The following is a 23621-nucleotide window of genomic DNA, read 5'->3' as shown; positions in this document are numbered from 1 at the left end:
AAGTGCAGAGGTACAGCGGCTTGTGCGTGCGCGGAAAGGGGGTGGCACCTGAGGACGCGGCTGTTTTTTTTGAATCACAAGCTCCCGACTGCTCTGAACTCCGGTTCCGGGAAGCCTCTGGGGACCCAGGACTCATACGGGGAGAAGCTGGACTGTCGGGCAGCGGGCAAACTTGAGTGCGGCTTTCCCTCAGAGGTGCTTGCAGCAATTATCGGGTCACTGAGACGCGCGACTCAGTGAGAATCAGCCATAGCTGCTTTCTCCGCCCTTTGACTCCCTGAGACCCCGCCCCACCCAGGCTGCGGCAGAGGCTTTTGCATGTGAATGTACCTAACTGCAGCCGAGCCAGGCAGACCCGGAACTTCCAAGAGAAGGCCCAAGGCCCCGCAGCGGCTTGCATTGCTTCACAGCTGAGCCTCTTCGTGGCTCCTGCTGTGTGGCCTCAGGCAGAGGCTGAATTAGCACCTCCTTAGATCCAGGAGCCACTGTACCCAGTGGTCAGAGGGGGACCATCCAGATTGCAACTCCTCAGATCCATAAGGGACACACTCAGGGAGCAGACTCAGTGAGCACCAAAGCCCCACTGAAGCAAGTCTTGCCCCAGAAGGGTGTCTTCAGCACAGAAGTTCTCCCACTTCAGACACAGCTGATTCTCACAGCCAATTGGCCTGGAGGTCAATTCCTCCCAGTGATCCTATAACAACCAAGGCACCAAGAGTGCACCAAGAGTGTCCACCTCAGGTAACTGGGGAGGCTGAGCCACTGGGCCCTACAGGACACCTGGAGTGCAGGGCCACTCTATCAACACAGGGAAGCAGCCAAAATGCGGAGCCAAAGAAACAGGTCACAAATGGCAGAAATGGAGGAAAGCAAATGACTGGATATAGAGTTCAAGGCCACGTTTATAAGGTTTTTCAAGAATTTTATGGAAACCGCCGATAAATTTAATGAATCCCTCAATAAGTATAGTGAGACCATGGAGGACATGAAAAAGGACCAACTAGAAATTAAGCATACACTGACTGAAATAAAGAATAATTTACAGAGATCCAACAGCAGACAAGAGGATCCCAAGAATCAAGTCAAAGATTTGAAATACAAAGAAACAAAAAATACCCAACCGAAAAAGAAAAAAGAAAAGAGATTCCAAAAATATGAAGATAGTGTAAGGAACCTCTGGGACAACTTCAAGCATACCAACATCAGAAGTATAGGGGTACCAGAAGGAGAGAGAGGGCAAGATATTGAAAACCTTTTTGAAGAAATAATGACAGAAAACTTCCCCTACCTGGTGAAAGAAATGGACTTACAAGTCCAGGAAGCGCAGAGAACCCCAAACAAAAGGAATCCAAAGAGGACCACACCAAGACACATCATAATTAAAATGCCAAGAGCAAAAGATAAAGAGAGAATCTTAAAAGCAGCAAGAGAAAGACAGTCAGTTACCTACAAGGGAGTACCCATACGACTGTCAGCTGATTTCTCAACAGAAACCATGCAGGCCAGAAGGGAGTGGCAAGAAATATTCAAAGTGATGAATAGCAAGAACCTGCAACCAAGATTACTTTATCCAGCAAAGCTATCATTCAGAATAGAAGGTCAGATAAAGAGCTTCACGGATAAGAAAAAGCTAAAGGAGTTCATCACCACCAAACCAGCATTATATGAAATGCTGAAAGGTATTCTTTAAGAAGAGGAAGAAGAAAAAGGAACTCTTACCATTTGCCACAGCATGGATGGAACTGGAGAGCAGATAAATACCACATGATCTCACTCATTTGTGGAATATAATGAACAACATAAACTGATGAACAAGGACTGATCCAGAGACGGAGAGGCATTGATTGGACTGTCGGGCCTTGGAGGGAAGGTAGGGAAGGGTGGGGGTAAGGGGGAAAGATCAACCAAAGGACTTATATGCAAGCATATAGGCCTAACCAATGGACACGGACAATGGGGGGGCGAGGGCATGAGCGGGGGGGGGGGGGGGGTAGAGGGTAACGTGGGGACAAGGACACATATGTAATATCTTAATCAATAAAAAATATATTAAAAAAAAAAAAGTTTGCCCACCCCTGTTCTAGTCTCTGTTGGGCTCATATATCTAATTTCCTCTTCCCTGTTCCTACTCAATTTCCCTTTCTCTTTTCTTTTTATTTCACTACTCAATTTTAAAATTTTTCTCTCTTCTTTTTCTTTTCTTCTTCTAATTTCTTAACTTGTTTCATTTCATAAATTTAGGTCTATCTGTTCTATTCTCCTATCCAAATTTTTTTCCTTGTCTTCTCATTCCTGTCCCCCACCCCTTTATTCTAATCCAGGGGTCCTCAAACTACGGCCCGCGGGACACATGCAAATACAAATATTGTATTTGTTTCCGTTTTGTTTTTTTACTTCAAAATAAGATATGTGCAGTGTGCACAGGAATTTGTTCATAGTTTTTTTTTAAACTATAGTCCGGCCCTCCAACCTTCTGAGGGACAGTGAACTGGCCCCCTGTTTAAAAAGTTTGAGGACCCCTGTAAAACCATGGTCCTCCCCCTATTCCTCTAATTCTTTAACCTTATTTTCTTTATTTAAGCTCTGTATCTACAAATTGTGCCCCCCACCCACCTTTTCTGGGTGTTTTTGTTTGTGCTTTTTGCTTTATTTGTTTTTGTTTTGTTGTGTTCCTCCACATATTTTTTCTTTTTCTTCCATCATTCTTGCTCTCTTTTCTCTTTCTTAATTCTCTTTTCTCTGGTGGTCATGGGGCTATAGGCGTCTTGTATACATTCTTGTTCTCTTCCTTCTGTGTTGTGTCTTGTCTTGTTGTATTTTGTGCTGTTCAGACAGCACCTCCTCAATGGCTGGCACGACATGGTAGGAAGTGAGACACATAATCAGACACCCTGAAAGGAGACTCCATCCACGAATGGGACAATAACATTCAAGACACAACTACAGAGAACCAAGATGGCAGTGTAGGGAGTAGACCTGTGCATGCTGCCTCCCACAACATCATTGAAACTACCAACTATAAGACAAACAACCACCACTCAGAACCATGGGGAAGTTGGCCCAGTGGAAGTTCTACAACTGGAAGGAAAGAAAGAAGCGCAGTGAGACTGAGTAGGAGCTACAGAGCCACCAAAAACAGAGGTACACAGTCGCCCGCCAGGCGGGCTGCAACTGGATGCGCGGTTTTTTTTCAATTGGATTGCTTGGGGTGGGTCTCTGAGGCCCTAGACCCCACGGGAAGAAGCGGCACAGCCTTGCAGCAGTCGGAAAGCGAGGGAGGCTCTGGCGCGCAGCTGCTCGCCGGCACTGGGGGACGCCAAGTCCCAAGTCCCAGAGTCCCGAAGAGGTGAGGAGCCATGGAGACTCCGCCATTGCTGTTTGCCCTGCCCTGGGGACTCCCTGAGACCCCGCCCTACTCAATTTACATTCCCATCCAGGCTGTGCTAGAGGCACAAGAGGAAACGCTTGGGCTTTTACAAACTCTCGAATCCATTGAGCTGGTTTGGGCGGGATCATGAGGCACCAGACCCTACAGGGAGAGGTGGCACGGCCTTGCAGCCGTCAGAAAGCGAGGGAGGCTCTATCGCGCGGCTGCTCGCCGGCACTGGGGGACGTGAAGTCCCGGTGTCCCCGAGAGGCGAGGAGCCACAGAGACGCCACCATTGCTATTTGCTCCGCCCTGGCAACTCCCTGAGACCCAGCCCTAATCAATTTACATCCCCATCCAAGCTGTGCCAGGTGCACAAAAAGACCCACCTGTGCTTTTGCAGCCTAACCCAACAAATTGCAGACTTCAACTCCTCGCACCCATGGGAGACACACTCAAGAAGCAGACCCAGGAGAACCAAGATGGCGGCGTAAGGAAGAGACCTGTGCGCACTGCCTCCCACAACATCGAAACTACCAACTATAGGACAAACAGCTATCATATGGAACCATGGGAAAGCTGGCCCAGTGGAAGCTCTACAACTGGAAGGAAAGAAAGAAGAGCATTGAGACTGAGGAGGATGTGCAGAGGCACCAAGTACAGAGCCCAACCCAACAAACTGCAGATTTCAACTCCTCGCATAGAAAGAAGAGCATTGAGACTGAGTAGGATGTGCAGAGGCACCAAGTACAGAGTCCAACCCAGCAGGCTGCAGATTTCGGCTCCTCGCATCCGAGAGGGATGCACTCAGGGGGCGGAGTCGGGTTCGGGGCAGGCCGGGGCCGGCCCAACTGGGCCGGCGATGTGGAACCGCTGTACCAGTAGGCGCACAAGCACGCCCACCGGTTCCAGTCTCGCGTGGGACGCTGGGGGACGGCAGACGGGCAGTCTGTGCACTTGGTGGAGGGCGAAGTCCGAGCAGGCATACTGGATGTTCAGCCACCAGGAAAGCCTGGAGATTTTGTCTGGCAGGGGCTGCCCGGCAGGAGACAGAGTGCCAAACTTCGTGTTTCCCCGGTGAGGCTGGGACGGCCCTCGTGAGGTTGGAACGGCCCCGGTGAGGTCGAGACTGCCCAGGTGAGGTCGGGATGGCCCCAGTAAGGTTGGGACGGCCCCAGTGTGGTTGAAACGGCCAGGTGAGGTCGAGACTGCCCAGGTGAGGTTGAGACTGCCCAGGTGAGGTCAGGATGGCCCCGGTAAGGTTGGGACGGCCCCAGTGTGGTTGAAACGGCCAGGTGAGGTCGAGACTGCCCAGGTGAGGTTGAGACTGCCCAGGTGAGGTCAGGATGGCCCCGGTAAGGTTGAGACGGCCCCGGTGAGGTCGAGACTGCCCAGGTGAGGTCGGGATGGCCCCGGTAAGGTTGGGACGGCCCCAGTGTGGTTGAAATGGCCAGGTGAGGTCGAGACTGCCCAGGTGAGGTCGGGACGGCCCCGGTGAGGTTGGGACGGCCCCGGTGAGGTCGAGACTGCCCCAGTAAGGTTGGGACGGCCCCAGTGGGGTTGAAACGGCCAGGTGAGGTCAGAATGGCCCCGGTGAGGTTGAGACGGCATCCGGGGCCGGAATGGTCCCAGTGAGGTCGAGATGGCCCAGGTGAAGTTGGGACGGCCCCGGTGAGGTTGAAACATCCCTGGTGAGGTCGGGACGGCCCCAGTGAGGTTGAAGCGGCCCCGATGAGCTCGGGACGGCCCCGGTGAGGTTGAGACGGCATCTGGGGCTGGAATGGCCCCGGTGAGGTCGAGACAGCACCAGTGAGGTCGGGACGGCCCCGGTGAGGTCGGGATGGCCCTGGTGAGGTTGAAACAGCCCCAGTGAGACTGAGACAGCCCCAGTGAGGTTGGGATGGCCCCGGTGAGGTTGAAATGGCCCTGGTGAGGCCGAAACGGCCCGGGTGAGGTCGGGACGGCCCCGATGAGATTGGGACGGCACCGGCAAGGTCAAGACGACCCCAGTGAGGTCGGGACAGGCCCGGTGAGGTTGAAACGGCCCCGGTGAGGTAGGGATGGCCTGGTGAGGTCAAGACGGCCCTGGTGAGGATGAAATGGCCCTGGTGAGGTTGGAACGGCTCCAGTGAGGTTGGGACAGATAATGGGGACCAGTATAGACTGATGAACAGGGGTAGATGCAGAGGCATAGCAGCATTGAACAGACTGTCAAACTACAGTGGGAAGCCTGGGGAGGGTTGGGGGGGGTTAAGAGATCAACTGAAGGATTTATATGCATGCATATAAGAATAACCAATGGACACAAAACACTAGGGTGTAGGGGAGGCCAGGGGAATGTCAAGGGGGGGAAAAAGGAGACATATGTAATACTCTTTGTAATACTTCAAGAAATAAAAATTATTTAAAAAAAATTAAGAAGAAAAAAAAGACTCCATAAAACCTACCAGATTTAATAAATGAATTCAGAATCTACGAATACAAAATTAACACCCAAAAATCCATGGCATTTTTATACACCATAATGAACTCTCAGAGAAACTAAGACAAACAATCTATTATATATATATATATATATATATATATATATATATATACACACACACATATATATACCATTGCAACAAAAAAAATAAGATACATGGGAATAAACAAGGTGGTAAAGGACCTGTACTTGGAAAACAATAGGACGTTGAAAAAAGGAAATAGAGGGAGATATAAACAAGTAGAAGCAAATACTATGTTCATGGATAGGAAGAATTAGTATCATTAAAATGTCCATACTACCAAAACAATCTTACAGATTCAATGCAAAGTCTATTAAAATACCAACGGCATGTTTCACAGATCTAGAACAAGTATTCCAAAAATTTATATAAAACCAAAAAAGACCCCAAATAGTCACAGCAATTTTGAGAAAGAAGAACAAAGTTGAAGGGTCACAATACTGGATATCAAACTATATTACAAATCCATTGTAATTAAAACAGTACTGGCACAAGAACTGGCATGTAGACCAATGGAACAGAAAAGAGACCCCAGAAATCAACCCAGACGAATATCAATTAGTATTTGACAATGGAGTCAAGAGAATACAATGGAGTAAAGATAGTCTTCTCAATAGATGGTGTTAGGAAAATTGGACAGACACATGCAAAAAAAAAAAAAAAAAAAGAAACTAGATCAACAACTTACACCATACACAAGAATAAACTCAAAATGAATAAAAGACTTAAATGTGTCACAAAACCTTAAAAATCTAAGACATCTCACGTAGAGGTATTTTCATGATACATCTCCTACGTCTAGAGAAACAAAGGAAAAAATAAGCAAACAGGACCACATCAAACTAAAAAGCTTCTACACAGCAAAACAAACCAGCAAAAAAAATTAAAAGGGAACTTAATGTATGGGAGAACATATTTGCCAATGATACATATGACAAGGGGTCAATTTCCAAAATAGACAAAGAACTCACACAGGAAGACAAACAATCCAATTTAAAAATGGGCAAAAGACCTGAATAGACACTTTTCCAAAGACAACATACAGATGGCCAATAGAATTATGAAAAGATGCTCAATGTCATTAATCATCAGAGAGATGTAAATTAAAACTACAATAATATATCACCTCACACCTGCCAAAATGGCTATCATCAATAAATTAACAAGCCACAAGTGTTGGTGAGGATGTGGAGAAAAGGGAGCCTTAGTATACTGCTGATGGGAATGCAGACTGGTGCAGCTACTATGGAAAAAAGTATTAAGTTTACTCAAAAAATTAAAAATGGAACTGCCTGTTGACATAGCAATCCCATCCCACTTCTATGAATATATCCTAAGAATCCCAAAACACCAATCAGAAAGAATATGTTCAAGACAAATGCAACCTTATGTTCATAGCAGCATTAATTAAAATAGCTAAGATCTAGAAACAACCCAAGTGCCCATCTATATCTATATATATAAAAGGCTAATATGCAAAATGTCCCCTCAGGAGTTCAGCTGAGAGACCGGGAATTTGATCGCTTGCTATGACATTTGCTAACCACCAGGGTGTGGTGCAGAATGAAGGAAGACCCCTGCCGGCAGCCGGCAGCTGGGGAAGGAAGGCCCTGGCCAGCAGCCGGAAGGCCCTGATTGGCCCTGATCGCTGGCCAGGCCTAGGGACCCTACCCATGCATGAATTTCATGCACCAGGCCTCTAGTCAGTAGATAAGTGGGTAAGAAAGCTGTGGTACATTTACACAATGGAATAATATGCAAATGTACAAAAGGAACTCTTACCCTTAATGACATAATGGATGGACCTGGAGAATATTATGCTAAGTGAAATAAGCCAGTTAGAAAAAGACAAATACCATACAATCTCACTAATATATGGAATTTAATGAACAAAGTAAACTGATGACTAATATATATCCAGCGGCATGGAAACATGGAACAGAATGACTCAGAGGAGTGGGAGGTAGAAGGGAAGAGATTAACCAAAGAACATATTAGTATACACAAATATGCATAGCCCATGGACATAGACAATAGTGTGGGGAAGGCCTGGGGTGTGTCAGGGGCTGGGTGGAGGATGCTAAAGAGGGGAATGGGGGACATCTGTAACATTATCCACAATAAATATTAAAAGACAATTTTACTGAGAAGATAAAATAGAAACTGGAGGAATATATTTGCCAATCATTATTCTAATGAAGAACTTGTATGAGGAATATATAAATAACTGATGACTCAATAGGAAATATACCATTCCAAATAATGGACTTGTTCAAAGATGTAAATGATGCCAGGATTTTTAAAATGTACTTCAATGCATAATTTTCTGGCAAGGACACCAGACTTATCCTATCTAATAAAAGAGAAACCTGGTAATGAGAGTATATCTGCTACACTTCCAATTGGCTAATCAGCGAGATATGCAAATTAACTTCCAGCCAAGATGGCAGCCGGCAGCCAGGCGGCTTGAAGCTAACATGAGGCTTGCTTGCTTCAGTGACGGAGGAAACCAACGTTCCCTGCCTACCTTGCCAACCTCTGAGCTTGCAGTTTGAAACACTGTTACAAATATAGAAGCTAAACAAAACCCCAGAAACCTGCTTTCAGCTAGCCGGGATCTCAGAGCTGGAGTTGATACAGTGTTTCGATTAAAGAACCCAAACAAACCAGATACCTGCTTTCAACAACAGAGGCCTCAGAGCTGGAGCCAGAGCTAAAGCTGGCCCAGAATTACAAAAAAAAAAAAAAAAAAAAAAAAGGAGCAGTTGGGAGCTTCAGTCACCCGCCAGCCTGAAAACAGCCATCATCCCCTCACCCAGGCTGGCCAGGCACCCCTGTGGGGACCCCCACCCTGATCCAGGACACCCTTCAGGGCAAACCAGCCGGCCCCCACCCGTGCACCAGGCCTCTATCCTGTATAGTAAAAGGGTAATATGCCTCCAGGCACTGGGATCAGCGGAGCCGCGAGGCCCCCCAGCACTGGGATCAGCGTGACAGGGGGCAGTGCCCCAACCCCCTGATCGCCCTGCGGCTCTGTGTGTGACAGGGTGTGGCCCCCCCACCCCCCTGCTCTGTGTGTGACAGGGTGTGGCGCCCCAACCCCCCCCCCCCCCCACGGGCCCTGCTCTGTGTGTGACGGGGTAGAGCCATAACCTCCCCATCAGCCCTGCCCTGCGTGTGAAAGTGGCGGCGCCCCAAACCCCTGATAGGCCCTGCTCTGTGGGTGATAGAGAGCGGTGCCCCAACCCCCCCTCCATGGGCCCTGCTCTGTGTGTGATGGGGTAGAGCCATAACCTCCCCATCGGCCCTGCCCTGAGTGTGACAGTGGCAGCGCCCCAATCCCCTGATCCACCCTGCTCTGTGCGTGACAGGGGGGAGCTCCCCAACCCCCTGATGGGCCCTGCTCTGTGCATGACAGGGTACGGAGCCCCAACCCCCCAGATGGGCCCTGCTCTGTGCATGACAGGGGGCAGCGCCCCAACCCCCTGATTGGCCCTGCTCTGTGCGTGACAGGTTACGGAGCCCCAACCCCCTTGATAGGCCCTGCTCTGTGCATGACTGGGGGCAGCGCCCCAACCCCGATTGGCCCTGCTCTGTGCGTGACAGGGTACGGAGCCCCAACCCCCTTGATGGGCCCTGCTCTGTGCATGACTGGGGGCAGCGCCCCAACCCCCTGATGGGCCCTTCTCTGTGCCTGACAGGGGGCAGTACCCCAATACCCTGATGGGCCCTGCTTTGTGCGTGACAGGGGGGAGCTCCCTAACCCCCTGATCGACCCTGCTCTGTGCGTGACAGGGTACAGAGCCCCAACCCCCCTGATGGGCCCTGCTCTGTGAGTGACAGGGGGCAGCGCCCCAACCCCCTGATTGGCCCTGCTCTGTGAGTGACGGGGGTGGCACCGTAACCTCCCCATCGACCCTGCCTTGAGTGTGACAGGGGGTGGTGCCCCAACCCCCCAATTGGCCCTACCCTGAGCTTGACTGAGGGTGGCATCGCAACCTCCCGATCTGCCCTGCTCTATGCATGACAGGGGCGGCGCCCCAATTCCCCAATCAACCCTGCTCTGAGCCCGACCAGGGGCTGCACCTAGGGATTGGGCCTGGCCTCTGCCATCCGGGAGCAGGCCTAAGCCAGCAGGTCATTATCTCCCGAGGGGTCCCAGACTGCAAGAGGGCATAGGCCAGGCTGAGGGACCCCCCCCCCCCGAGTGCACAAATTTTTGTGCACCGGGCCTCTAATCTAATCTAATAAAAGACAAAAATGCAAATTGACTGTACCTTCGCTACATCTTAAGCCACGCCCACCAGCCAATCAGGGTGACTATATGCAAATTAACCCAACCAAGATGGCGGCTGGCAGCCACTGCGCTGAAGGGAGCAGGAGGCTTGGTTGCTCCAGTGATGGAGGAAGCTAAGCTTCCCGCTGACTCTGAGCTCACTGAAGGCAACAAAGTTTCAATTATAGAAGGTAAATAAATCCCAGAATTAAAAAGAAAGAAAAAAGGAGAGGCTGGGATCTTCCATCGCAGGGGGGCTTGGCCAGCCTGAAAACGGCCCTCAGCCCCTCACCCAGACTGGCCAGGCACCCCAGTGGGAACCCCCACCCTGAAGGGAGTGTGACCAGACTGCAAACACCCATCAGCCCCTCACCCTGGCCAGCCAGGCACCCCAGCGGGAACCCCACCCTGATCCGGGACACCCTTCAGGGCAAACCAGCCAGCCCCCACCCGTGCACCAGGCCTCTATCCTATATAATAAAAGGGTAATATGCAAATTGACCCTAATAGCAGAAAGACTGGGAATGACTGGTCAGTATGACACACACTGACCATCAGGGGGCAGATGCTCAATGCATGAGCTGCCCCCTGGTGGTCAGTGTGCTCCCACAGGGGGAGCTCTGCTCAGTCACAAGCCAGGCTGATGGCTGCCAGTACAGCGGTGGTGGTAGGAGCCTCTCCCACCTCCTCAGCAGTGCTAAGGATGTCCGACTGCAGCTTAGGCCTACTCCCCGCTGGCAAGTGGACATCTCCCGAGGGCTCCCAGGCTACCAGAGTGATGTTTGACTGCCAGCTTAGGCCCAATTCCCCAGGGAGTGGGCCTAAACCAGCAGGGGGTCATCCCCCAAGGGGTCCCAGACTGCAAGAGGGCACATGCCAGGCTGAGGGACACCCCCCCCCCTGCCCTGCTGAGTGCACAAATTTTTGTGCACCAGGCCTCGAGTTCTATATAAGAAAAAGCTAATATGCTAATTAGACCAAACAGCAGAACAACCATCCGGACAACCATCTGGACAGGCCGGACTGCGAGGGCCAAGCCCCTTGCACAAATTTTGTGCATCAGGCCTCTAGTCAGATTATATAGGAAGACTCTAGAATTCTGTGCCAAAAAACTTCACTTGAGCCTAAGGTGCTAACTAATAGGACATGTTTCTTATAGATAAAAATACAAATTTGAGACACTGCAAGAAGTATCCTTTGGCAACTTAGCCAGAAGTATCTCCTTCCATGTGGCCTGTAGGAAAAGCCTAGAAAGCAGGTATATTCTCATCTGTACTGAGTGAAGTCCTAAGCTGGACTGTACAGCGTACTGCTAGAAATAATGAAATTCTTAAATTGGAATGAATCTTTCTCAGAAGTGGAAATATCACTGATCTGGATTCTGTGTGTTTGGTTTTTTAATGCAGAACTTCTTTGATTAAACACAGGAATGTATAGGTTGGTCAGTGTTCACATTTTTGATCATGTATATACTTTGTGATTTCAACTGAAGTTCTTAATGATCCGCGTGTTTGACCTTTTCTTTTCTTTTCTTTTCTTTTCTTCTCTTTTCTTTTCTTTCCTTTACTCTTCCTTTCCTTCCCCTTTCCTCCCCTTTCCTTTCCTTTGCTTTCCTTTTCTGAGCTCATTTTAATGTAGGGTCATTGAACTTTCTAGAGCGCCCCTCACAACTTCCCCCAAATCTTGGAAATATCATGAGAGGTGTGTGCACGCGTGTGTTGGTGTCCACACGGGTGCACAGAGAACGTGGGTGCCCCCTTCAGGTTGCTCTCTCGTTTTATTTCCTCTTCAGAGCAGTCCTATGGTGATGCTACCATTTTGTACTGAAAATACCTATGCCTAAAAGAGCTATATAATTTATACTTTTAGAATAAAGAAACTTTAGAATATTCAGTTATTTTGAATCACAATGGTAAATCTCTGTGATGTGTATATAGTGTGGGTGGGGACAGCTAAATTTTCTTAGACTGATAGGCTCAGTAAATCTGACTGTAAATTTTAATTTAGCTGTAGACTGGCCAAAAAGAAGAAATAACATTACGATAAAGGAAAGTCATGAACAGAGAAAACAGGAAACAATGAAGAGTTTTTAAATTCAAGGTCTAGCAGCTAAGGATATGATGACTAGCTTTTTGTTCGTGTATTAAAAATGTCTAGGTTGTCTAAAAAAATATTTTTTGAGTATGTAGGCTTCTCATTTTGCTGTTGCCCAGATTGGTATTTAAGTATATGAATTAAAAACGTAGTCTGGCCAAAACCAGTTTGGCTCAGTGCATAGAGCGTCGGCCTGCGGACTGAAGGGTCCCAGGTTTGATTCCGGTCAAGGGCATGTGCCTGGGTTGCGGGCATATCCCCAGTAGGAGATGTGCAGGAGGCGGCTGATCAATGATTCTCTCTCATCGATGTTTCTAGCTCTCTATCTCTCTCCCTTCCTCTCTGTAAAAAAATCAATAAAATGTTTAAAAACAAAAACAAAAAACGTAGTCTGTACTTAAAAAAACAAAAGAAAGAAATCCCTAGATAAAAGACTTGAATGGCCAAAACCGGTTTGGCCCAGTGGATAGAGCGTCGGCCTGCGGACTGAAAGGTCCCAGGTTCGATTCCAGTCAAGGGCATGTACCTGGGTTGCGGGCACATCCCCGGTGGCGGGTGTGCAGGAGGCGGCTGATCGATGTTTCTCTCTCATCGATGTTTCTGACTCCCTATCTCTCTCCCTTCCTCTCTGTAAAATATATCAATAAAATATATATAAAAAAAGACTTGAATGGACATCATAAAAGACATACTAGTGGCTAAAAAAACACATGAAAGAGGGGAAACCAAGATGACGGCATAGGTTAAGGCCGGAGTTTGCTGCCTCGAATAACCACGTCAAAAATACAACAAAAAGACGGAATGGACATCATCCAGAACCACAGGAAGGCTGGCTGAGTGGAAGTTCTACAACTAGGAGGAAAGAGAATAGCATACCGAGACTCAGAGGAGGCGCAGTGCTGATGTCAAATACTAAGGTGCGGAGTGCATGCGGAGCGGGCTGGCGGCTGAGGGCGCGGTTGTCTGTTTCAATTGGGAGGGAGTCTCAGATTCTGAGCTCCAGATCCGGGCTAGTCTCTAGGGACCCAGATTCAAACGGGAGAAGCGGTACTGTCTGGCTTCAGTCGGAACTCGAAGGCAGCTTTCTCTCCGAGGTTTGCAGCGGTTGCTGGGACTCTGAGAAGCAGAGTCCCTGGGGACGGGACTGAGAGCAGCCATAACTGCTTGCTCCGCCCGCCCTGTTGATCCCCTGGGACCCGCCCGCCCAAGCCCTGCACAGAGGCATTTGCCGGATAGCCTCAGGCAAAGGCTAGATTAGCACCGCCCTAGCGATCCAGCACAGAAGTTCTCCCACTGCAGACACAGCTGATTCTCATAGCCAGTTGGCCTGGAGGTCAAATCACCCCCAGTATTACCGACAACAATCAAGGCTTAACTACAACAGGACTGCGCACAAAGACCACAAGGGGGTGCACCAAGAAAGCATAAAAAAATGCGGAGACAAAGAAACATGACAGAAATGGAGGATATAGAGCTCAAAACCGCACTTTTAAGATCTTTCAATAATTTTCTAGAAACTGCCGATAAACTTAATGAGATCTACAAGAAATCTAATGAGACCCTCGATGTTGTGATAAAGAACCAACTAGAAATTAAGCATACACTGACTGAAATAAAGAATATTATACAGACACCCAACAGCAGACCAGAGGAGCGCAAGAATCAAGTCAAAGATTTGAAATGCGAAGAAGCAAAAACACCCAACCAGAAAAGCAAAATGAAAGAAGAATCCGAAAATACGAAGATAGTGTAAGGAGCCTCTGGGACAGCTTCAAGCGTACCAACATCAGAATTATAGGGGTGCCAAAAGATGAGAGAGAGCAAGATATTGAAAACCTATTTAAGAAATAATGACAGAAAACTTCCCCCACCTGGTGAAAGAAATAGACTTGCAGGTCCAGGAAGCGCAGAGAACCCCAAACAATAAGAATCCAAAGAGGACAACACCAAGACACATCATAATTAAAATGCCAAGAGCAAAAGACCAAGAGAGAATCTTAAAAGCAGCAAGAGAAAGGAACTCAGTTACCTACAAGGGAATAACCATACGACTGTCAGCTGATTTCTCAACAGAAACTATGCAGGCCAGAAGGGAGTGGCAAGAAATATTCAAAGTGATGAATACCAAGAACCTACAACCAAGATTACTTTATCCAGCAAAGCTATCATTCAGAATTGAAGGTCAGATAAAGAGCTTCACAGATAAGGAAAAGCTAAAGGAGTTCATCACCACCAAACCAGTATTATATGAAATGCTGAAAGGTATCCTTTAAGAAGAGGAAGAAGAAGAAAAAGGTAAAGATACAAATTATGAACAACAAATATGCATCTATCAACAAGTAAATCTAAGAATCAAGTGAACCAATAATCTGATGAACAGAATGAACTGGTGATTATAATAGAATCAGGGACATAGAAAGGGAATGGACTGACTATTCTTGGGGGGAGGGGAAGGGGTGTGGGAGATGCGGGAAGAGATTGGACAAAAATTGTGCACCTATGGATGAGGACAGTGGGTGGGGAGTGAGGGCGGAGGGTGGGGCGGGAACTGGGAGGAGGGGACTTATGGGGGGAAAAAAGAGGAACAAATGTAATAATCTGAACAATAAATATATAATTAAAAAAATAATAAAACAGAAAAAAACAAAACACATGAAAGAAACACCCAACATCATCAGTCATTACGGAAATATAAATCAAAACCACAATGAGATACTCTCTAGGATGTCTATAATAACAAAGACATGTAACAATAAGAAGTGTTGGTAAGAATGTGGAGAAATTAGAATCCTTATACATTGCTAGTGGGAATATAAAATGATACAGCCACTTTGGGAAATAAGTTGGCTATGTTTTAAAGGTTAAACATAAGCTGACCATATAAGAAACCTATCCAAGAAGAGTGAAAACTTATGTCCACACAAGTTTGCTTGGATGAGCAAGTTCATTTGTCACACTAACCAAAACCTGGGAACAATCCAAATATCATCCACAGGTGAATAAGAAAAATGTGGCATATTCAAAAAATGCCACACTATTCAGCGTTTAAAAGAAATAGAATATGGATGAACCTCAAAAACATCATGGACAAAGCAGACACAAAAACTGCATATTATATGATCTCTTTTATGAAATGTCCAGAAAGGCAAATTCATAAACACAGCAAGCACATCAGTAGTTGTCTGGTGTTTCCATGGAAGCACGCACTGACTTCACATGGGCGTGAGGGAAACTTTTGGGTAATAGAAAACGTTCTAAAACTGGACTGCTGCTGTGAAATGACATATTTATTGAGAATTGGTAACCTGTATATTCACAGTGGGTGGATTTATGGCAGGTACTGTACGTTATTGCTATACTACCACAGACGTGTCAAAGGTGCCAGAGTAAGGGAAAAAGGGAATCAATTCTGCCCGTGTAACTGGGGCAGAGAGGGACAGTAAGGCAGAAAGGATCACACAGATTTATTTCTTCAGCAAATATTTATTGTCTACTTTGTTCTAGGTGCCTAAAATTAATATTAAAGCATGGGGTGGTTCACCGGGAGAGGAGGGAAGGGCACTGACGCGCAGCACCCAGGATGTGCCACCACAGAGATAGGGATGTGGTCCCAGTGTTCAGGGAGCCCTACTGCTGGGGGTACACAGAAGGATGACCGGGGATGGCCATGAAAAGGTCAAGGTGAAAAATCACAAGTGACATTCACTGTTTCATTTAATTATTTGTAAAACATAGGCATTTCCATTGGTATAGATGAAACTGAGGTTATATAAAGCATTTGCCTTCCCAAAATGAGTCCTGTAACAGTATCTACTGATTGTGGTGGTTATGGGAGTCACAGTGCCTGGCATGTACTAAGTGCTGTAAAAACATTTGCCATTATTTTTATTATTACTATGATGGTGTCATAGGGTCTGTTTATTAAATTTTACAGACTACCCAGAAAGCTATCCACAATGAATCAAGAGATATAAAAAAGATGTGCCTTCTTCTTTTGCAGGAACAATACATGGGGTGTGTTGCTCACCCTCACGGCATGGACTCAGACACTGCAGCTCTCTCTTTTCCAGAAATATCTCTATAGCCCTTCCTTAAACTGTCTAAAGCTCTCTTCCTTAGGACACCAATTTCACAGTGCAGACAAAGGGGGGACTGCCCTAGCTGGTTTGGCTCAGTACATAGAGCGTCAGCCTGGGGACTGTAGGGTCCCAGGTTTGATTCCAGTTAAGGGCACATGTCTGGGTTGCGGGCTCAATCCCCATTAGGGGGCATGCAGGAGGCAGCCGATCCATGATTCTCTCTCATCATTGATGTTTCTATCTCTTTCCCTTCCTCTCTGAAGTCAATAAAAATATATTAAAAACAATAATAACAGGGGTTTCCATGAAGATTAAACAAGTTAACTCAGAAGGTATAGACTGCCCAAACTGTGAACACCTCAAAGGTCTGCAGGACTGGCTTTCGACTGGCTCCTGAGAGAGAACCTGAGCCCTTGGACTATCCTGCGGAGAAGAGGGATTTGTATGCTAGAGGCTCTGGGCCATGCACCAGACCATGTACGCCAGCAATGTGAGTTATGGCGCATGCCTGTTTTCCTATGCCAGAGTCTCGGTTTGATCGCTGTGGGGCTGGAGATTGAGTTGCTAAGGTCAGCCTCATGGGCACTGCACATCCATGCAATAAGACACCCCAATATAAACCCTGGACACCAAGGCTCAGGTGAGCTTCCATGGTTTGCAACACTTTGCATGTGTGATCACACACTGTCACTGGGTGAATTAAGGGCATTCCCATGCAACTCAACTGGAAAGGAATATGTTAAAGTTTGTGGCTGGTTTCTCCTGGGCCTCACCTTAGGCATCTTTCCCTTTGCTCATCGTTGACTGTATCCTCACCGTAACCGTGAGGGGAGCAGCTTTTTTAAAGTTTTGTGAATATCTCTAGGGCATCATCAAGCCTGAAGGTGATCTTGGGGACCCATGAGGGAAAGTGCTCACAACAGCACCTGGCACCTAATGAGCATTCTACAGGGAGTTCCTATTGCCAAGTGCAGAGAAGCCATTTGAAAGACCTGAGATAGCTAGACAGTGCTATTATTTGTGTCAATCTCTTAATTTTCTTTTCATTTTCTAAAACATATTTTTTATTGATTTCAGAGAGGAAGGAAGAGAGATGGAGAGATAGAAACATCAATGATGACAGAGAATCATTGGCTGCCTCCTGCACATCCCCTATGGGAGGGGGAGGGGGGATCAAGCCTGCAACCCAGGCATGTGCCCCTGGCTGGAATCGAACCTGGGACCCATTAGTCCTCAGGCTGATGCTCTATCCACTGAGCCAAACTGGCCAGGGCTCTTATCTCAATTTTCACAGCAGGTTGGGGCTGAGATGATAAACAAGCGTGTGCTTGCTCTTTCACCCTGAGCCTGAAGCACACTGGGCTTCAGGGCAATGCTTGCGTCAGTTCCTAGCGTGTTCTGCTTTAGCCAGTGAACAAGACTAAGAGAATGAAGGTCTATTTAACAGACAATAGCTGACAGTAATCAGATTGGAAATGGTAAAATACACAACGGAGATCTCACAATATAATGCCCACCTTTATTTCCTTTATGTTCGGAAGTGATGCGTTTAGAAATTCCTCAGTTAATCTCTTCCAACTGGCAGCTTTACCAAGATCAGAATGAATGATGAATTTTTCATAAATTCTAAAACATATTTTAAAAAATGTACTGATAGTTAGAAAGTTAAATTAATAAAAAGATCTATAAAAATACATATATTTTGAATATGTACATATACACATACATATAAAACTGACTTACCCTTCTATTGTCTTTTCTACTTTGTGACTGTTGACATCCAAGAAACGATGAAATCTAGAAGACAAAATGCAATTCTTACATCAATCTTGTGTCATCTAGCTAAGCAGACCGGTATCACTGCCCTCCATGTCTCCGAACACCCTGCACTCAGCTATACTCAGCAGTGCACCTCTCTCGCTTTTTCACCTCCGCCATCCGAGCAAACAGCCACACATCTCAGAGAGTGAGTGCTCAAGTAGCCTTTCAGAATGCAGGCCATCCCAAGCCACCCCCACCCTGTCCTCTGGATCCTCTGTCTTCCCATAATGCCCTGTATTTAAGCCCAGCATAGCACATCCTATACTGTTCCGAATTTTTTTATGCTATAATGAAGCCCAGGGAAGAGTCGGGATCCCCTCTCTTAAATCATAAAATGAAATACAAAGGAAACCAAGTACACTGAAATACAGTTGTGAAGTATTTTTAAAAGTTTGTGATAAGTAAGAAACATTCCTTTTTAAAGCATTAAGTAAGATCTAGCAGTGGGTCCATAACTACCATTAAAGTGAGACATAAATAATATTAGAAATATCTGCAACTATAATAGGATGTGAAATGTGATTTCTAATAGTGACACACTCATAGGTAAGCTAATATTGTTTGTTGCTTTCATTCATAATTGAAAGAAATGCTACTTTTTAGTTAAAGGTTAGTGTGAACTTTTTCTTGTTCAAATTTAGAACCTGAATTCTATCCTCAGGCCCTCATGTTAAGAACCCCTATCCTCATCATATATAATTAACTTTCATTTCTTTCTTCCTTAAGGACAGGCACTACATTTCACCTCTCTCTGAAGTTCTAGGGCCTACAACATGGCCACAATTTTAAAAAAGCAAATGCAAATTGTTCATATTTCTGATGGATTAAAGCATCATAAAATTACTAGAGGCCTAGTGCACAGATTCATGCACATTGAAAGGAAATAAATTAGAAGGTGACCGGAGGGGTGAGAAGGGTTGGACACGCCCTGGAACCAATCTTCCGTGGTCCCTTTCTGGCTGGCCACACCTGGGGCCATGGCTCAAAGGGCGTCTGCAGAGTGAGCAGGGTCCCTTCAGTAGGTGGGGTCCCTTGGCCTGGCCTGTGGGGATCGGGCCAAAACTGGCAGTCAGACATCCCCTGAGGGGTCCTGGAGTGTAAGATGGCACTCTGCAAAGTTGCTGTCGCTTGGCAGCTCCTGCGTTGAGCATCTGCTCCCTGGTGGTCAGTGTGCATCATACCTGCCAGCTAGTTGGCCGGTCGCTTAGCCTTTTATATATATAGACAGTGTAGCTCACTGGCTCTTGTTTTCCATTCTTTTAGTATCAAAGCCAACAATCTGAACTTTGAAGTAAATTGCACTACTAAATAACATTAATTCTATCCCCTAAATGGCTGACTGGAACACTAATTCACCTTTAATAATTTAGTTGCTTACTGTATAAAAAGGAGGTAGTAACTTCTTAGTCCTTTCCCAACTCTAAAATGACGTCATCCATCTACTTACTGCCATTTAGAAAGATAAATAGAAAAATTATTTTAAATACACATTTTAGTTTCTGTCCTTGCAGTTTTATTTACAGTAGCAAAGATATGGAAGCAACCCAAGTGCCCATGGATAAATGATTAGAGAAAGATGTAGCACATATATACAATGGAATATTACTCGGCAGTAAAAAAAAAAATGAAATCTTGCCCTGTCCAGGTAGCTAGGTTAGTTAGAGTAAGGTAGTGAGTTCAATCTCTGATCACATATAAGAAGCAACCAGTAAATGCATAAACAAGTGGGTCAACAAATCAATGTTTCTCTCTCTCTCTTAAAAAGAAATCAATAAAATAAAATAATGAAATCTTACCACTTGTAACAATAGCGATGGACCTAGAATGTATTATGCAAAATGAAAAAGTCAGACAGAGAAAGACAAATACCATATGATTCCACTTATATTTGGAATCTAAAGAGCAAAATGAACAAATAAAATAGAAACAAACTGAGACAGAGAACAAACTGATGTTTGCCAGAGGGGGATTGGGTGAAAAAGATGAAAGGGATTAAGAAGCACAAATTGGCAGCTATGAAATAGTCACAGGGATGTAAAGTACAGCACAGGAATCCTATCTAATCTAATAAAAGAGAAACATGGTAATTAGCTGAACCTCCGCTACCCTTCCCATTGGCTAATCAGGGCGATATGCAAATTAACTGCAAGCCAAGATGGCGGCCGGCAGCCAGGCAGCTTGAAGCGAACATGAGGCTTGCTTGCTTCAGTGACGGAGGACTCCAACGTTCCCCACCTGCCGCTGCCGGCCTCTGAGCTTGCAGTTTGAAACATTGTTACAAATATAGAAGCTCAACAAAACTACAGAAACCTGCTTTCAGCCAGCTGGGATCTCAGAGCTGGAGTTGAAACAGTGTTTTGATTATAGAACCCAAACAAACCAGATACCTGCTTTCAGCAGCCGAGGCCTAAGAGCTGAAGCCAAGCCTCAGAGCTAAAGCTGGCCCAGAATAAAAAAAAGAAAGAAAAAAAAGGAGCAGATGGGAGCTTCAGTCACCCGCCAGCCTGAAAACAGCCCTTAGCCCCTCACCCAGGCTGGCTAGGCACCCCAGTGGGGACCCCCACCCTGAAGGGTGTGTGACCAGCTGCAAACAGCCATCACCCCCTCATCCAGGCTGGCCAGGCACCCCTGCGGGGACCCCCACCCTGATCCAGGACACCCTTCAGGGCAAACCAGCCGGCCCCCACCTGTGCACCAGGCCTCTATCCTATATAGTAAAAGGGTAATATGCCTCCCAGCACCAGGATCAGCGAGCAGCGAGGTCTCCCGGCACTGGGATCAGCGTGACAGGGGGCAGCGCCCAAACCCCCTGATCGCCCTGTGGCTCTGTGTGTGACAGGGGGCAGGGCCACAACCTCCCTATCCACCCTGCTCTGTTCGTGGCAGGGGAAGGCGCCCCAACCCCCTGATCTGCCCTGCTCTGTGCCTGATAGGGGGGAACTCCCCAACCCCCTGATTGCCCTGCGGCTCTGTGTGTGACAGGGTGCGGCGCCCCAACCCCCTGATCGCCCTGCGGCTCTGTGTGTGAAAGGGTACGGTGCCCCAACCCACCCCCCCATGGGCCCTGCTCTGTGTGTGATGGGGTAGAGCCATAACCTCCCCATCGGCCCTGCCCTGAGTGTGACAGGGTGCGGTGCCCCAACTCCCTGATCGGCCCTGCTCTGTGTGTGACAGGGGGCGGTGCCCCAACTCCCCTATCGGCCCTACTCTGTGCGTGACGGGGGCAGCTCCTCAACCCCCTGATCGGCCCTGCTCTGTGCGTGACAGGGTACGGAGCCCCAACCCCCCTGATGGGCCCTGCTCTGTCCGTGACAGGGGGCAGCGCCCCAACCCCCTGATTGGCCCTGCTCTGTGCGTGACAGGGGGTGGCACCGCAACCTCCCCATCGACCCTGCCTTGAGTGTGCCAGGGGGCGGTGCCCCAATCCCCCAATTGGCCCTACCCTGAGCGTGACTGAGGGTGGCATCGCAATCTCACGATCCACCCTGCTCTGTGCATGACAGGAGGCGGCGCCCCAACTCCCCAATCGGCCCTGCTCTAAGCCCGACCAGGGGCTGCACCTAGGGATTGGGCCAGCCCTCTGCCACCCGGGAGCAGGCCTAAGCCAGCAGGTCGTTATCTCCCGAGGGGTCCCAGACTGTGAGAGGGTACAGGCCGGGCTGAGGGACCCACCCCCCCCCCAAGTGCACAAATTTTTGTGCACCGGGCCTCTAGCCTATATAATAAAAGGTTAATACGCAAATCAACGGAATGACCGGTTGCTATTACGTGCACTGTCCACCAGGGGGCAGATGCTCAATGCAGGAGCTGGGTTCATGGCTCCAGGCTTAGTGGCGGTGGCGGGAGCCTCTCTGCCTCCCCAAAGCCCCTGAGGCCCCCGGACTTCGAGAGGGCGCAGGTCGGCTGTGGACCCAGGAGTCGGCCTCTAGTCGAGTCAACACCATTGTAATAACTATGCATGGTGCCAGGTGGGCACTAAACTGACGGGGAGATCACTTTGGAAATTACACAAATACCTAACCACTTCTAGTATGCTGTACACTTGAAACTAACAATATTGAATGTCACCTGTAATTGAAAAATAAAAATAAGTGGGGGGAGGAAGAAGAGGGAATAAATGTTGACGGAAGGAGACTTGACTTGAGGTGGTGTATTATAGAATTGTACACCTGAAACCTACATTATTTTACTAACTAATGTCACCCCAATAAGCTCAATAAAAATAAAAAAAGAAAAGCAAAAAATAATTCATTCAATCTGTAAGAAAAACATTCTGTTAAGTTACATCTAAGAACTGAGTTTATTATTTTAGAAACTTGGCGGGCTTTTACCTCGCTGTCTATTCTCATTGTAAACTAAGTAGGAACTTCATGTATGATCATTAAGGTTGAAACTCTAGATCACTGATTTTGAAAAACTGTTTAGTATTCAAGATTTCTATTGAAATTAAACTGGTATAATATTAATACCGACTAACATTCTTTTAGTAATAAAATTCCATTACAGATAATAATCCCAACAGTACTGCCTAATGTACATCTTCCATAAAGGAAATAGGAGCGCTGACGAGGTGTGTAAACTGGGCGCATCTGAACCGGTATCGGAAGCCCGGGAGGCGGCGCCGTTCCAGTGCGCGGGAACCGTTCCGGATGCTGGGATGAGACACGGACAAAACCGCCCGCCCTTCTTCCCCGGCCCGCGCCCCACACCTGAAGTTGGACCAGGCGAAGTGCAGGCAGAGCTGGAAGTTGGGGTCCACGTCGTCCCGGAGGCCCGCCACGTGGCGCACGAGCTCCCGCACGTCGCGCTCCAGCTGCGGGTTGAGCCGGCGCCGGGACGGCTCTGGCCGCGCCATGTTTCTCGGCTCCCCGGCGCCAAGTACCCTCCGGGGTGGCATTCGTTCTCGCGAGAGTTCTCTCCGCCACCGCATTCCGCGTTAGAGGCTGCTCTCGCGAGAGTTCGTGCCCCACGGCGTGTGGTGTGGGAAAGGCTGAGGTTGCTCTCGCGATAGGCGGGTGGGTCCCCGCTGGCGGCTGCAGGGTGCGTGTTCCAGTCTCCCCGTGTCCAGTTAGGAGCGTCCTCGGGGAGGTCGCCGCTTTTGTCCGTCGGATGAAGCCAGCCCCTGGGTGACCGTGGTTGGTTTCACTGCTGCTTTGAGAGCCGCTGGTTCGTTGTCATTCAGTGTCCGCCACCCGCCTCCTCAGGCGCCTTGGCGTGCAGCTATGGAATAGTCACCGGGATGTAAAGTACAGCATGGGGTCCTATATAATACTCCTACATAATAAAAGGCCAATTTGCGAGGTGCCCTCTCCCAGCGTTTTCCCCTGGAGGGGACGTTCCCTCCGCGGGATCGCGGCACCGCAGCCAGCGTGGCGGCGCCGAGCGCTGCGCCTCCTGGTGGCCGGAGAAGGTCTTATTCACCCTGAGCCAAAGCTGTCGTCTTTGCTGTTCGTAATTAAAACTGTGCCTTTAAATTT

General features: G+C 47.8%; 1 protein-coding gene across 4 annotated transcripts in view; it reads right to left on the bottom strand.

Annotated features, from left to right (window-relative positions):
* The window catches only part of TUBGCP5 (tubulin gamma complex associated protein 5), a 123080-nt gene extending 99982 nt beyond the window's left edge, over positions 1 to 23098 (bottom strand). The window contains exons 1-3 of one of the 4 annotated variants that reach the window (XR_004975103.1): positions 22854 to 23093; positions 18067 to 18120; positions 17841 to 17949 (exon numbers count right to left, since the gene is read on the bottom strand). Coding sequence is in view for 3 of the 4 variants with exons in the window: in XM_036355409.1 (XP_036211302.1) it covers positions 17841 to 17949; positions 18067 to 18120; positions 22854 to 23074 (384 nt within the window). In the remaining variant the exon portion in view is untranslated. Of the gene's footprint in view, positions 1 to 17840; positions 17950 to 18066; positions 18121 to 22853 lie in introns of all 4 variants that reach the window. The other 3 variants (XM_036355409.1, XM_036355411.1, XM_036355410.1) reach the window with 3 other exon arrangements.
* Between the last annotated feature and the right edge of the window lie 523 nt (positions 23099 to 23621).

Source organism: Myotis myotis, unplaced genomic scaffold (genome assembly GCF_014108235.1).
Source record: "Myotis myotis isolate mMyoMyo1 unplaced genomic scaffold, mMyoMyo1.p scaffold_m19_p_22, whole genome shotgun sequence".
Lineage (NCBI taxonomy): Eukaryota > Metazoa > Chordata > Mammalia > Chiroptera > Vespertilionidae > Myotis > Myotis myotis.
The sequence above is the reverse complement of the archived record's forward strand: the minus strand, read 5'-3'. Positions and strand labels throughout refer to the sequence as shown.